Here is a 15,132-nt window from a genome sequence, read left to right as displayed (position 1 = left end):
ACATTGTTAGGAGTCTATTTAACTACGCAAAAAATGATATTTCGCAAACTTCTCTATCAAACTTTCAACAAATATATATAATATATAACATAATCATATATCTATGATTTTAATATATATCAAGATGAAACGTCGCACGTTTTTACAAAAATTGTCGGTCCATTGCGTCTTTGAGCTTTGGTGACTAAAAGATAGGAATGAAGAGCCAGAAATGACACGGTTTAGTTAAAGGGAGGCCAATTAACAGCTAAAGAACATTCGGATGGAGTAATTAAGTTGTTGGAAGAAAAATTAAAGCAGCAAATTAAATGCAAGGTAGACGTTGTTCTCATGCAAGTCGTTTTTGGAAATCTATGGAAGTGTGTGCCCCAAGTAGGTAAAGAAGGGATCCAATTTTCAGGGTGATGAGGGCGTTGTGTCAAAGTTTCCACCCTCCACTAATTGGCCTTTGTTTCATTTGTTGGGGTTTTCTTCTCTACCTCACTTGTACAATCTCCTTCCGTAGTTTGGATCTTTGTTAGTGAAGCAACCAAACGGGGTTCTTAATCATCAATGTCATTGAACTATTTCATGTTATTCTTTGAGGTCGTTGTCTTTGGGTCATTAACCTCAACTGCTTTTCTAAGAGCAAAGCTTTCTTTAACCTTGTCGTTTGTATTCACGCTGATCCAAATTTCAATGGTGAGGAGATGGAGTTTAAACTTGATTCGAGCTCGAATTACTTAAGGTCAGTTTAATTACATTTATATTATTTATATATTCAATTGTTTGAGTTTGAGTTTCATTTATTTATATTTAAATAACAAAATTTAAGGTTTAATCACAATGTGTGGTGGTTACTCACCTCGATCCTCAACCATGTGGTTGAGGGTTCAATTCCCACTTATGGGAATGGAGTACATCTAATAGTTAACTGTTTATCTCTTCAGAGTTTTTGTGGCAAAAGAACAACTACTGCTATCGACGGTGAATATCCTAATTTTAACTGTAAAAACTGTCTGAATTGAGTATTAAGATATTGGATTTTGACTTGCTCCATAGCTCAAGATACTCTACTTGACAACGACAATATCTAATTTAAGTAGCTTGTTAGTACAATAATCTTACCTACATCCTAATTTGGTCATTATAGACCATAGGCAATGCATATCATAACTCGAATCCCTTAAAAACAACAATTTCGTTATGTCCTTACATCAAATCCATACAATGCTCTTTCGAAAATTAAGATTTCAAAATTTTTGACATATTTTTCGCCAAAAGGGTTTTGATTCTATTTTCCATTTTCTTCTTTCGAAAGAAGAATTATATTCTTTGTTGGGACTTCATTCCTCTCAACAATTTTATTAATCTAAACCTTAATAGTAATTATTGTGAAAAAAAAAAAACCATAATGAATGTGGATATGAAATAGTGGTAGTTTCTTGGGGTAGGTTGATGTTGGTCCGATTATTTGATTTCTCCATTATTGGATCTTTACCTCATATCTTCTTATATTCTTCATAATATTGAAGAATAATATGTTTTTATTGCTATTACATCTATTGCTCCTAGACCTACTATTGAACACATATTATTTTTTATTTTAATAATAAAAGAGAGAATTTTTGGAAATTGTGGATTCCAGTGGATTAGTTATAATTTATTTGGAGTTTGGGTGAATTTAAGGTAATTTAGGGTAATTTAAAATTAATATATAATTCATCTAAAGTATTATGAAAGCTTTTTGTATTAGGAGGTATTTATATCCTTTATAGGTAAATTAGTTTTGTACATTATCAAAAAGTAAATTGGTCTTTTTGTTAAAATTTTTTATCAAGTTCTACTATTAAAAACTAGTATTATTAATAAAAAAACCAGATCATTACACGTGGCATTCCATGTGTACATCATTTTAACGTACAAGAACTAGTTTTTAACAATAGAAATGGATGAAATTTTTAACAAAAAAATCAGTTTATTCTTTATAATCTAATGTATAGAAGCTAATTTGTCCATTTCTTAATAGATGAGACAATTGCAATCAAACTCTTAATATAAAAACTTCGATAATACTTTTACCATATAATTGATATATGACTATCATAGATTTAATTTTAAACCAACATAGGTACCTAAAAAAAGCCAAATTAAGCTAATTATAAAATATAAAGTTTAAATTAATTATGGCAGCTAGGTAGAGTTGAAGGTGTAGGATGAAGTTATTAATTAAAAGAGAAATGTTTTTATTTATTTCACCATTGAAGCTTTAATAATTCATAAAATTACAGATATGTGAAGGGGCACAGTCCCTGCAATTTTTTTGAGTTATAACTCAAGTTGTGATGTCAACTTCAGGCAATTTATCAAAGTTTACAATTTTGTCTCACTTCACTTAATTTGGCAAATAAATATATTTCATAAATTATGGGTTCATCAACCAAAATTGAAAATAATGACGATACCTTTCATGAGAATTTTTAATGTAGACCCCATTTTATCCAGGGTCTTTTGAATTTATTTTAAAATTCTATTTTAGAATTATTTTTATGAAAATAATTATTTCAGAAATCTTTCCTAATTTGAAAGGTTGAAATATAAAATGTTAATAAATATTTTTATAATGTAAAGCTTGAATTGATCCATTTGAATGGAATACTTTTTTTTAGAGACGCGAAAAGCAGGGTGGGGTAGATTCTTTTTTATAAGGGTTTAGAGCAATTATGGTAATTGTTTGTCTCATCCCTTACTTTATTATATAAAATTAACATTTTATTTTTTCAAAAATTATATTTAAATATTTATTTACTTTTAAAAATATTAAAAATAATTAACAAAATATAAATTAAAGCATAATAGAGTGGGATGAGGGGTGAACCGGTGATAGATTTGGCAACCTCCTCTCACTTCACTTCATTATCATCCCTAAATACGTTTTTAATTGGGTGTTCAAATTTTTCGAATCGCATTGTTTTTTTAATAGTTAATTTTAAATTTTTTATTAAATCCTAAAAGGAGGACATGTCACTTTGGCAAAAGAAAAGAAAGAGTGCATGTGACCTTTTAAATTCTATTTGTGAATTTTAAATACAATGTATTAAATAATTTTAAGAGTGTAATATTATATATATACATCAAAGGGCAAAGTTAAAAATGTTTGTTAGGGGTCAAAATATTTATATAAAGTAGTACTGTAATTATTAATTTTATTTTTATCAAATTAATATTTAAATATTACTTTGTATTAATTTATCAAATTGAATTAAAAATATTATTAAATTTATCTTAAAATTTATAAATTTTATAAATGAAATCAAGCTAAAAATGGATTTTGGGAAGAAATTATTTTATGAACCCTTTCCGCCACATCATTTATAGTCTCTTTCCAAGTATCTAATGACATTTTAGTAATTTTTTTCCATATCATTGGCACACAATTTTGGTAATTTTTTTTACCTTGAACATTAAACCCCAAACCCAAAACCTTAAACCCTAACACTAAATCCAAAACCCGAATCCTAAACACTAAACTTCATACTCGAATCTTGAACCTAAGTTTAGGGTTCAAGTTTGGGGTTTTGGGTTTGAAGTTTAAAGTTAAGGGTTTAAGGTTCGAAGTTTAGGGTTTAGGGTTTAGAGTTCTAGGTTAGTAGTAAAAAAATATTAAAATTATATGTCAATGACATAAAAAAATTATTAAAATGTTATTAAATAATTGGAAAAGGACCATGCATGATGTGGTAGGAAAGACTCATAAAATAATTTCCTGGCTTTAAGAGAGCCAAACAGGAATTATCATATTTTTAAACATCAATTATAAAATTAAAATAAAAATTTTCAAAATTTCAAAAGGTTAAAATGAAAATTTACTAAATTCCCCATGATATAAATAATATGAGGTGGTAATAAAGTGATTAATTTGAGTCGGTATCAAAAAAATGATAGTGACTTTCTTCTTTAGTTTTCATCAAATAACAATTCATGAAAATAATGGCTTTTAAAAATTAAAGAACCAATGGGTGTCAATATTTTTTTTAAACCAGATTGGAATCACTTTGGCTTCTTTGTTTTGCTATCCAGCTTGTCATTAATTTTTGTTATCCTTTTTTTATTGTTCATATTACGTATAATTTTGTCATTAGTTAGATTCGTATCTGCATGCATTACCTTTGAACATATTGCTTAATTATGTAATATTAATATATTAATAACATTGCGGAGGGAAGCAATTCAAAAAATTCATGTAAGGGAATATGATATACTACTCTATCATAATAATAACTTAGCCTATATATAGCTAGCACTTGTAAATTGATAACAAAAGTGTCTTTTTTTTTTTTAGTACATTAGGTCTATCATGATTGATCAATTGCAACTCTTTACCTTAAACATTTAGCTGTAAAATCTATACATGGCCTAAAAATATCACAAGTTGGACCAACATTTGAATGTAAGTTGCTTAAATTTGAAGGTGGTTTTTATTTTAATTTATTCATAAAAAAAAAAAGACATGATTCCAAAATTTGATATAAGTAATCAATAATTAGGAAAGGATGGTGGAGAAGAGTGTTAATTCATTTGCGATAAGCGAAGAGTCAAAATAAGGAGGAGACGGAGAAGGATTGCTAAGATTGTTGTGTAAAGTTTTTAGAGTAGGAGTTGATCTTTAGTCTCTCGTGCACTCAGGCTTATATAAGGACGCTCACTCTTTATCATGTAGTGTTATGTAGTCGGTAATATAGTGTACTGTAATGTTGTACGCATCGGCTAGATGGTAAGGCAATTATAGGTCTATCCCTAAGTTGACTTAGATGTGAATTGCAAAGGGTCGTCTGTGAACCCCCAACACTAACATATAGTTGATATAGATAATTTCTTACACAGGTCGTACACAAACTACTCCTGATTAAAAATCATTTGTGAACTGTCTAATAATTTATTGCGTATCGTGCTTAATACATATAACAATTTTAACGAAAATCTTTTATTAGCATTAAATCACAGCTGCCTTATTTCTACCGATATTTAGGATTCAAGGTTGGTTTATATGGAATCTGATCAGCTCAGCAAATCCCCTGCCGGACTGTACCTATGATGTAGGTTCATATATATATTTCTCCCCTCATTATTGCCATACAAATTCTAACTGTATTTTCATTAATAATTCAATTACAATGCTAAGCCATCCGTTACCATTCAATGAATGAATAAACAAAGTATGCTCGAGAAACCACAAAAGGTATGAAGATTTTAGAATGCGAAAATCTTCTAGTAGAGTGCTAAAAAGTTTGATTTTTTTTAAAATTAACTTTAAAACATTTTTTTTTTCATTTATGATATGAGGTAAAAGAATCATTCAACCTCCTATATTGGGAGGCAGATTGTATTTTGATATTTTTATTTAAAATATAGATAAACTAGTCATTATACATTAAATCAAAGAGTAAATTATTTCATCAATTTATTTTGGTAAAAACTAGCTTGATTGATGAAATAACTAGACAGTTATACAAGGTGTCTCGTGTTCATCATGCTGATTTTTTAACAATAGACATGAATAGAATTTTTTATAGAAGGATTAATTTGTTCTTTAATTTAATGTATAGAAATTAATATGTCCATATTTTGAGTAGAGAGGAAAAAATGCAATTCGACTCCTAGTACAAAGAACTTCATAACACTTTTAACATGACCTTTTTAGTTCAGTTTTAGAATAATTTTGGAATCAAATGAAATTTTAGAATTAAAAAAAATTTAAAAATCTATAAAACCATTATATAATTATGGAATCCACACAAAAAGCAGCCCTTTCCATCCTGCTAGCTAGCTGCCTTTTCGTTTTCAATATTTAGATTTTTTTAGGGGTCAGACTATACCCAGAAAAGGCTGAATCTAAAAGATAAGAAAAATGTAAAATAACAGAAAGTATCAAACACATACTTAATGGGGTATATGCTACAAAAAAGAGGTACATAGACATTGCTATTCCTCTCAAGTTTCAATCAAGATGTTTGATTAAAAAACATATCTTCATCTCTTCCACCCTTTTCTTTTTTCTTTTCTCTCTCTAAATTTTGCAATATTAAGACCTTGTACCTGTAAATACATATATCAGATTTACATTGTTGAAAGGGGTGCATTTATTACAATACTCATAAATATTTTCACCTCTCTTTCCTATTAAACCCCCGCGAGGACTAAATTCTCGACACATATTATTCATATTGATCGCCTTCTCTTATGGAGCCTCCTAGATCATCAGAACCATCTCTGTCTGAAACTTCGACCGTCAACTCGGTATCGAATGGTCTCAAAGATGATGACAACTATGATCTTGTATTGGATCTGAGCCTTTCCAACAAAGATGACTCGAAACCCGAGCTCAATCTCATCGAATGTTTCAAGGTCACGGTTTCGTCTGATAATCATCAAGATTGTTTGGGAACTCCTCAAGGTAATGAAACTGAGCCTAGAGTGTTTTCATGTAATTATTGCCAAAGGAAATTTTATAGCTCACAGGCTTTAGGAGGGCATCAAAATGCACATAAACGAGAAAGAACACTAGCCAAACGAGGGCAACAAAGGGTTGTTGTTGGCCTTGGTGGTGATGGTGGTGGTGGTGGTGGAGCTTCTTTTGCAGCTTTTGGTCACCCTAATACACACTCTGGTCGATATTCCACCATGGCTTTCCTTCCTTTGCATGGCTCTTTCAATAAATCGCTTGGGATTCAAGTCCATTCTATGATACACAAGCCATCTATTCCTTCATCAACACATATATACGGGCATAATGAATGGTCTAGACGGCCTATTCATCAAACACCGGCAATTGGGCATCTTTCATTAGAGAATTTTCATTTGGGATCATCGACAAATAACGGTACTGCTGCTAGGTTCGAAAGTAGTGTACGGAAGTTTGGTCCATCCACTGAAGGGATGAAAGGATATTGGTGGGATAGTAGTAGTGTTAACCCTTTCAACACTAAGCAAGATGAGTTGAAACTTGACTTGTCTTTGAAGCTCTAAGTAGTCTAGTTTTAATAATCTTCTTCTTTGCTAATCACAGAGTATTCTAGTTAACATTTTCTTTTCTGTTGTTTTTTTGTCTAATTTTGCTAGAGTTTTCCTCTTTGTCTTATTTCCCTTTTTTAAGTTTTAGTTGGATCTTTTGTAATTGCATTTTGGTTAGAGAAAACTTTTAGAGATTCTACTATTTGAAATTAACTTTCCTAATTCTATAATTTGAGGCTAGCAAAATCATTTTCTATGTATTCTTTGATCCAATCTATATTGACATCGATAACATAAATACACTTTTATTCACGTATTATACGAAGATTGCTTTTTAAAACTTTAGCTTAATTAACATTGTTATTATTGTAGTAACGAGGAGGACATAGATTTGAAAATATTTATATACTTTTTTTTTCTCTAATTTTAAGGTTAGGAGTAGTTATAAGTAGAAATAGCTTTTCAACTATGCATGAACTTGGTTTTAAGTTTCGCTACTTTACATAAAGAACTCAAGATGCAATTTTGTAGGTATAAATATATAATTAGGGCATTAACAAGTGTTGGCTCCAATTATAAGGAAATGGATCGTAAAATGAATATTAACATAATATATATATATAATTAGGATAGCCTAGTAGTATTTTCAATGATTTACATTTACAAAGCATTGTAAATTAACACACAATTAGCACATTTGTTTAATGAGGTTTCATTGCTCATTAAAAGAATTCATGTGAAATTTGGTTAGGAGATGAAAAAAACAAAATAAAATTAAAGATGCATAATTGAAATAGATGCAATATTCCATGTATCATCAAAGTCTTTGATGTTTTATTGGGGCAAAAAATTGGCCCAAGACATTGAGTACAAAAATTATGTGTGGGATTACTTTTTGGTTGTCACTTCAAATTGTTATTGTGTGAAACAAATATGGTCCACTAAGTGTACACAAATTGGATGGTTGTGATTGTCTCAAACGACAACATTTTTGACCCACACTTGTATTCGAAGGAAAAGCTCATCTCTGTTGAAAGGATTGGACTTCGCATCAAATTTGGATTAAAAAAGAGAAAGAAAAAGGAAAAAGAAGATATGAGACAATGGTGATTCTCAGCTATGCAACCACATCATTTCAGAATATTAAATTATGTAACAAAAATCTTATTTGCCTTTATATCTTACCTAAGTGATCTTATTGAACCGCTCCAATTGAGAGTGGGTCTAGATTGATTTGATGGGTTTAATTTAGATAATGTAAATCATTATTTTATATAGCATAATTTTCCCATAGTCACTTTGTAAAGTAACACAAAATCTCACTATTGAGATAGTTTTTAATAATTGTGAAAAATCGCACACTATCATGGGATTAGATTGAATAGAATGATAAGAAGCATACTTTTGTATTTAAGATTTTTCAATATTCATCCATAGTTGGATCTTAAAAAAATTCAAAATTTTATTTTAAAATATCAAACACATTGATAATGGCAATAAAATGATCGCAAAAAAAAAAAAGAAAGAAGAAAGAATACATCTATTTTATTTTACGTAAAAACCTTTTCGGGAAAAAATCACAAGCAGAGGAGAAGAAATTCACTACTATTAAAAAGCGAATGATACAAGAAGAGTTTCGATTATATCTATTTAAAGGTTGAAAAACCTTATTCTAATCAACATCGAATAAAAGAAGTGTAGTTCCATACGGATTCTACTTCGGCCCTCAACCTTTCGCTCCCAAAGATCCCTTTTATTTTGCCACAGTATTTTATGTCTTTAACAAGTGATGAGATTCGAGTCATACATCTCTAACAAATTTTTTATTGCTTAACTTGTAAAAAGAATTTGAAAATTGAAATGCGACATTTTCCAAAGCAACATGGCAAAAATCAGATGGACTGTCAATTTCATTTTGATGGTATGTATTTAAAATAAAAAAAGAGAAGACAACCTTTGGTTTTGCCTCTCAATTAAGAAACACTTGAAAGTGACATATGAAAACACACGAGGATTTGAATTTGCTGGCTGAGAATTAGGTGAAAAATTCAAGCAATAGAAGTAAGTAGTCTTCCTTCTAAAGGCCCTCTAACCATAACCAAAGAAATGTATTCTCTTTTTGTGACTTTAAAATTAATTACAACATATGATCAAAGAAATGTATGCTATTTTTGGTATTCTTGATATAAGCACCATGTGGTCACCTTGTGTTTGGTAGTTTTCATAATAATACAATGCCTTAGCTGCCTTCTTTATATTAGTGTCCTAGCTGGGATGGGATTAAATGCTTAAATTTAATCCACCCCATATGGAAAAGGTTAAAATTTACTAATTTTAGTCCTTGTACTTACAAAAGTTATAGATTTAATCATTATACTTATCATTTTTAATCCTTGTACTTTTTAAATTTTAAAATTTTAGTTATCACCAAATGATAATTGTTAAATTCATTAAGTTAAATTTTGCTATTTCTAAAATCTAGTGTGTCAAACATATTATCATATGTGTCATACCAAATTGTTATTTTCATATATTACTAATAAGTGCGTAATTTCTCTATTTATTTGTGATATTTCTCCCATTGAATTATGCTATTTATTTTCTTAATTACATTATTCATAATTATATTTTATTTATCATTTATTTAGGAATAATTGGAAAAAATGAGTTTAAAGTTTATTTTTGGCAAGTTTTAGTGGTTTGAACATTCAATACAGTGCAACTTCAATATTTTGGTCATAACTTGAGCTATAGACCTCTGTTTTTTGCCTATAATATACCGATTTTAAGAGAATTGAAAGATCTAGCTAAAATTATTTCACTAATCCAAAAACTTTAGGAAGACGTAAAGATGGCCTGAAAGTTTAATGCGAAAATTGTCAAAATATCTTCAAAATTTCTGCTTTATTTAATTATGGACATTTTTGTATTTTCTCCATTATATTATTTTTTCCCTATAATAAGATATTATTAGGTTAAGATTTAGAGATTTAGACCTATTTGTTCTTAGTTTCATTTTGTTTTCTTTATTTTATGGGTTTCTAAATCTTCCTTTTCAGTCAAAGGATAATCGAAGTTTGATTCTACAAGTTTGTGAGATCAAATTGCTCCTAATCTTTCTTTGCTCTTTAGTATTTGCTTGTCTTTGCTTGTCTTCAGGTTTGATTACAACTGTTTTGGTTTGTTAAATATTCAGTCGGTATTTGATAGCTTAGAATGATTGCTTTGTCAATTAGAAAATTAGTCGATTGATTGATTCTATTATTTGTGAGGACTACATGATTATCTGTGTAGTGTGAACATGCGAACTAACTTAAATAAACTCCTATTTTCTGTTTGTTCGTTAGATTTGAGTCTATTTCATTCTTAATGTTATTGATAAATTAAATTCCTAACCGATCGTTATAGGGTTGTTTGTCAATAAGGGAAGTAATTAATGGTGATTGTCTTCATCATCGAGAAGGTAAAAAGAGATTAGGTTGCTAGGCGGTCGTCTACAACTACAACCAATTTATTAAACAGCGTTGAAAATCATCTTTACTTCAATGATCAAACCTTTGAATCAAATTGAGATTTTATCTTTGGCTAGAGTTTCATTTCACTAATTTTCTTATATTTTATTTTACTATTTCTTTTTACTTTTTTAATTTTAATTTGAACCCCTATTTTGTTTTACTTGTTTATTAAAGAAATAAAAGCATCACTGATCTCTGTGGATATGACCCTACTTGCTTCTATCTACTAATTTATATTTTCAAGTAGGTTTTATCTTTGGCTGCTTTAACAACTGTACAATTACTCACTAAAAATTTAGTTAAAGGATTAACTATTGCAGTTTGCGTCAAAATTGAAATGTCAAAATTTGAAAAGTATAGTGACTTAGAATGATACAATTGGAGAATATGAACCAAATCTACAATTGTGCGCGTAGTGCGGGATTAGTTACTGAATTTAACCAAAGGAATTTAACTGCAGTTGTTTGGTTCGAATTAAATTTCAAAATCCAAAAAGTACAAGGACTAAATTTGACTAATTCGAAAAGTACAGAGACTAAAAATAATCAAATTAAAAAATAAAGACCAAATCCACAATTTTCGCAAAGTATAAGGACTAATAGCAAATTTAATATAGGAAAAATGGTTTCTCTTTGAAATGTTTCTCTCATTATATATTGTACAAGTATGCCAAATGAAGTATATATTGTTTCTCTTCATGCAATAGGGCAACGCTTGGTATGATGGAAAGCAATTACTTTCTTAACAAAATAATCAAGTAGAAAGTGATTCTAATGTTTTTTAGAATTTAGTGTTTCTTTGAAGGTTATTTTCTCATAAACATGACTATCTGATTCCCATAATAAGAGGTAGAAGAGTCATTTTCTCATGTATATGGAAAGTTTAAAAATATTTAAATAAAATTAACCATATTTTATTTTGCTTTAGGATATTAGCATGTAAAGCTTAAAAAAACTTCTACCTACTTCTTTCTTCCTATTGTCAACTCTCTTTGATCGCGTAATTTTGTGTGATAGGTTTTAAATATTTATAATTGATCGTTCTTGAAACTAAATATTGTCGCGATGCAGGCAAGTGTACCTATCGAACAGTAGTATAGTTTTAGCAAGACCGGGTTGTCGAACCCAAAGGAACTCAAAGTACTAGTAATGACTGTCTTTTTATTATCTAACAGAAGAATAAGGGGGTTTTGTTTTAACTAACTAATTGACTAATCTAAGGATTCATAGAGAATGGAATTGGGCGATTACTTTTGGAAAACGATTGAATTAAGACAATACCCATGGAAAATCCACCTAGATTGTACTTGTTATTCTGGCTCTGAATCGGACGATTTATTCATTTAACTTGTTCCATAGAAATCCCTAAGTTATGTTATTATCCCTATTCAAGACTAATAACGTCTAATCCCTAGATTGAAGGTTACATTAACTCGATCTATGGATTCCCTTATTAGGTTTCACCCTAATCTTGCAAAATCTTGTCACCCTATGTTTAGGCGCGCAAACAACTCCGCTTAATTATGACAAATGTACTCTTAGACAGGGTTTATTCCTCCTCTGAATAAGAGCTTATCTTGAATCAATATCCTGGGATATCAAAACAAGAATTAAGAACACATCATTAAGAACAAGTTAAATATTTATCATACAATTCAGAAAATAATAATAAGATTCGCCTTAGGTTTCATTTCCCTTAGGTATTTAAGGGATTTAGTTCATAACTAAAAAGGAAAACATCTCAGAAGAATAACGAATAAAAAACATAAAGAAAACCCAAAACTCCTGAAGGGAAATTGAGGGGAGATCTTCAGTCTTGATGGTGCCTCCGGCTTTTGAGATGGATCAATCGGCTTCCTTCGAGTAATTCCTTCCTTCCTCTCCGTGTGTCCCCTTGCTTTCTTCCTCTAGGGTGTATTTATAGGCTTTAGAATGCCTAGAAGCCCTCAAATTTGACCTTTTTAGAATTAGACTCAGCTTGGGCTCGACAGGGACACGCCCGTGTAACATGACCATGTGAATCGTGCTTCGAATATGCCAAATTGACACGGCCGTGTGGTCTAACCGTGTGAAGAGGTCCAGGCCGTGTTGAATTCGAACTTTGGCCCATTTTTCTCTATTTTTGGCCCGTTTCTCGTTCCTTTCGCTCTTCTATGCTCTCCTAAGTATAAAACATGAAATTAAAGCATTAGGAGCATCGAATTCACCAATTCTAATGGAAAATCATCCATAAAACGCTTTTAAACATGGGGTAAAAATATGTATAAATTACGGTTTATCACTCTTATTTCTAACATCTTCTACTTTAGTTAATTTTTTCTACTACTTTAATTGATTTTTAAAAATAATTTTTTCTCGTTTTATTTTTAATATGTATATTTAATTTTCTCCTCTTTTGGTATATTGGTTGAAAGCTTCAATTTTTGAGTAGATGCATGGCATATGGAACTTTTTGAATATTATTAGGTAAATGGTAGACATTTTTATAGAAAAAACTTCAAGTTTAAGAATACTAAAGGTCTGGTTATTAGAACTTTCTTATTATCTCCCTTTATTTTATTTTCATTTAATTGTTATGCTGTACTATTGGACCCTTTTTGTTGGAGCCTTTAAGATGCATTAATCTTTTTAGCATATTTTATATATCTTCCTCTCCTATTACATGGTTTTTTATATTCATTATTATATATAGAAAATACATGCAAGATAAATTCAAAATAATTTTATTGTTAATTAAAATAATAAATATTATTCTTATTTAACCAGGGTAATTTCATAAATTGGGGATACTATAATTTGGGCTTTGAAATAATACTTGAGCCCAAGTTAAAGGTAAATGGTAACTGGGTTTGAATTGTTAATGTAAAATTATTGTGGAATTATGAGGGCCAAGCATAACAAGAGCTTCAATCCCCTTAAGGTGTGTGGAACTGCTGGCTTTTAAAGAGAGTCTCAATTTTCACCAAGTCCAGGTGGGTTAATCATTCTCACCCACTTATTATTGAGACAGATTGTCAAACTGCTGTCAGCTGGGTAACTAAAAGACTCCTGTCAAAGCTCCATGGAATTATTAAGCTGATCGTAAGTGGTGTTGATAGCTGTATTGAAGTGTTGTTGGAAAGATTTTAGGTCCAACGATGAAATTGATTTGATTGGAAATCAGTTAGTATAAATTGTTTGGAATTAGTAAAAACCGAAAATCGAGGTAAGAATTGATGATTGTAACGATTTATAATTTATAATTATTTATATAATTATTTTTAAATTGATCATAATTAGTCGGATCGAGAATTGATAATCTGATCAGTTTAATTATCAATCCGAATTTTAAATTATTTTTTGTTGAAATCAATGTATTTACTGTCAAAAGAAATAGTTAATTCTCTCATTGTAAATATTTTCCAAAAAATAAATAGTTGACCACAAAATGTGCTCCATTTCCATTGATGGATATCGAAACCTGACTACATAAAATGCGTTGTTTTTTTAAAAACATTGTCTCAAGGTAGCCTTCAATGATTGTGCTGATAGGATAGCAAAATCAGCTCTAACTAGGAAGGAAAAATAGTGGTATAGTGCATCACTTGTAGTTGCTAATGATTTTGTAACTGGTGTTTATTTGATGCTAGTTTATTATTGTTTTTGTAAAGTGTTGTAAAAGTGTATTTTAATATCTAAATGGTTAGTAGTATTATTAAAAGGTGCTTTAAAAAAGATAAAATATTTATTTTAGATATTATGTTATAAAGTAAAATAAAAATATACATTTAAATTACAATCAACCTTCTCTATAATAATCTCATTTGTCTACCAATATAACATCCCAAAAATCGGGTTAGAAGAAATTGAGTTTGACACCAAGAGTGGAAATTTCTCTATTTTGAGTTTAGATTTTGGAAAGTTTTGATAAGTAAATTGGTTTGGTTTAGTGGTTAAGTGTTTTAGTTATAAATTGGTTTGGTTTAGTGGTTAAATGTTTTAGTTATGTATTAAGGTACTGGGTTCGAATATTATCTTTTGAAATTTTGCTACTTTTGACTAAATCCTTATATTTGGACATGTGGTTTATAAGTTAGATTCAGTCCATTGATGACAAGAATGAGTTTGTTGGTTCAATGGTTAAGCTTTTGTGTACTTTTTGATCTTGTGTTCGAATCTTTCCTTGTGAAAGAAATAGAGAATGTTTTATTTTTGAATTTCTTTGTGAGGTAGTTAGTTTTGGTTGGTTAAATTAAACTTCCCACAAACCTTCCGGGTTTGTGGCATTATTGTGTTTTTCTTTTTCTTTTCTACTTCTATTTCTACCATTCTTTCTTTATTTCTTTATTTTTCTTCGTTTTGATTCTTCTCTTCAAACTACCTTCCTTTTTGTTCTGTTATGCCAAATTGATTCTGTATGGGGTCGGACTTCTCTTTTTGGTTCAATTCATTACCGGTAAGTTCGATTTAAAGTTTGTGTCTGAAGTTCTTCAATGTAACTTCAGTCTCGGATATTAATCTTAGTATTTTGAGTACGAATATGTTGTCTGATTTCTCATTGTAATGTCGTTTTAGGGACGTGAATTCACCCTTGTTGCTTTTGCATTGAATCTGTATCAGGTGGGTACCGATAGCCCAATTTTCGTTTC

The 15,132-nt window shown here is 29.8% G+C and overlaps 1 protein-coding gene and 1 long non-coding RNA gene across 2 annotated transcripts in view; both read left to right on the top strand.

Moving 5' to 3' along the window:
• Positions 1-15,132, top strand: part of LOC128293683 (uncharacterized) — a 69,316-nt gene that overhangs the window by 29,447 nt on the left and 24,737 nt on the right. The gene's annotated exons all lie outside the window — the stretch shown is intronic.
• On the top strand, positions 5,932-7,199 carry LOC108485968 (zinc finger protein 1-like). The gene has a single exon (XM_017789804.2). The coding sequence runs from the start codon at positions 6,220-6,222 to the stop codon at positions 7,003-7,005; it is 786 nt and encodes a 261-aa protein (XP_017645293.1). The 5' UTR covers positions 5,932-6,219; the 3' UTR covers positions 7,006-7,199.

Source organism: Gossypium arboreum, chromosome 6, assembly GCF_025698485.1.
Source record: "Gossypium arboreum isolate Shixiya-1 chromosome 6, ASM2569848v2, whole genome shotgun sequence".
NCBI lineage: Eukaryota > Viridiplantae > Streptophyta > Magnoliopsida > Malvales > Malvaceae > Gossypium > Gossypium arboreum.
The sequence above is the reverse complement of the archived record's forward strand: the minus strand, read 5'-3'. Positions and strand labels throughout refer to the sequence as shown.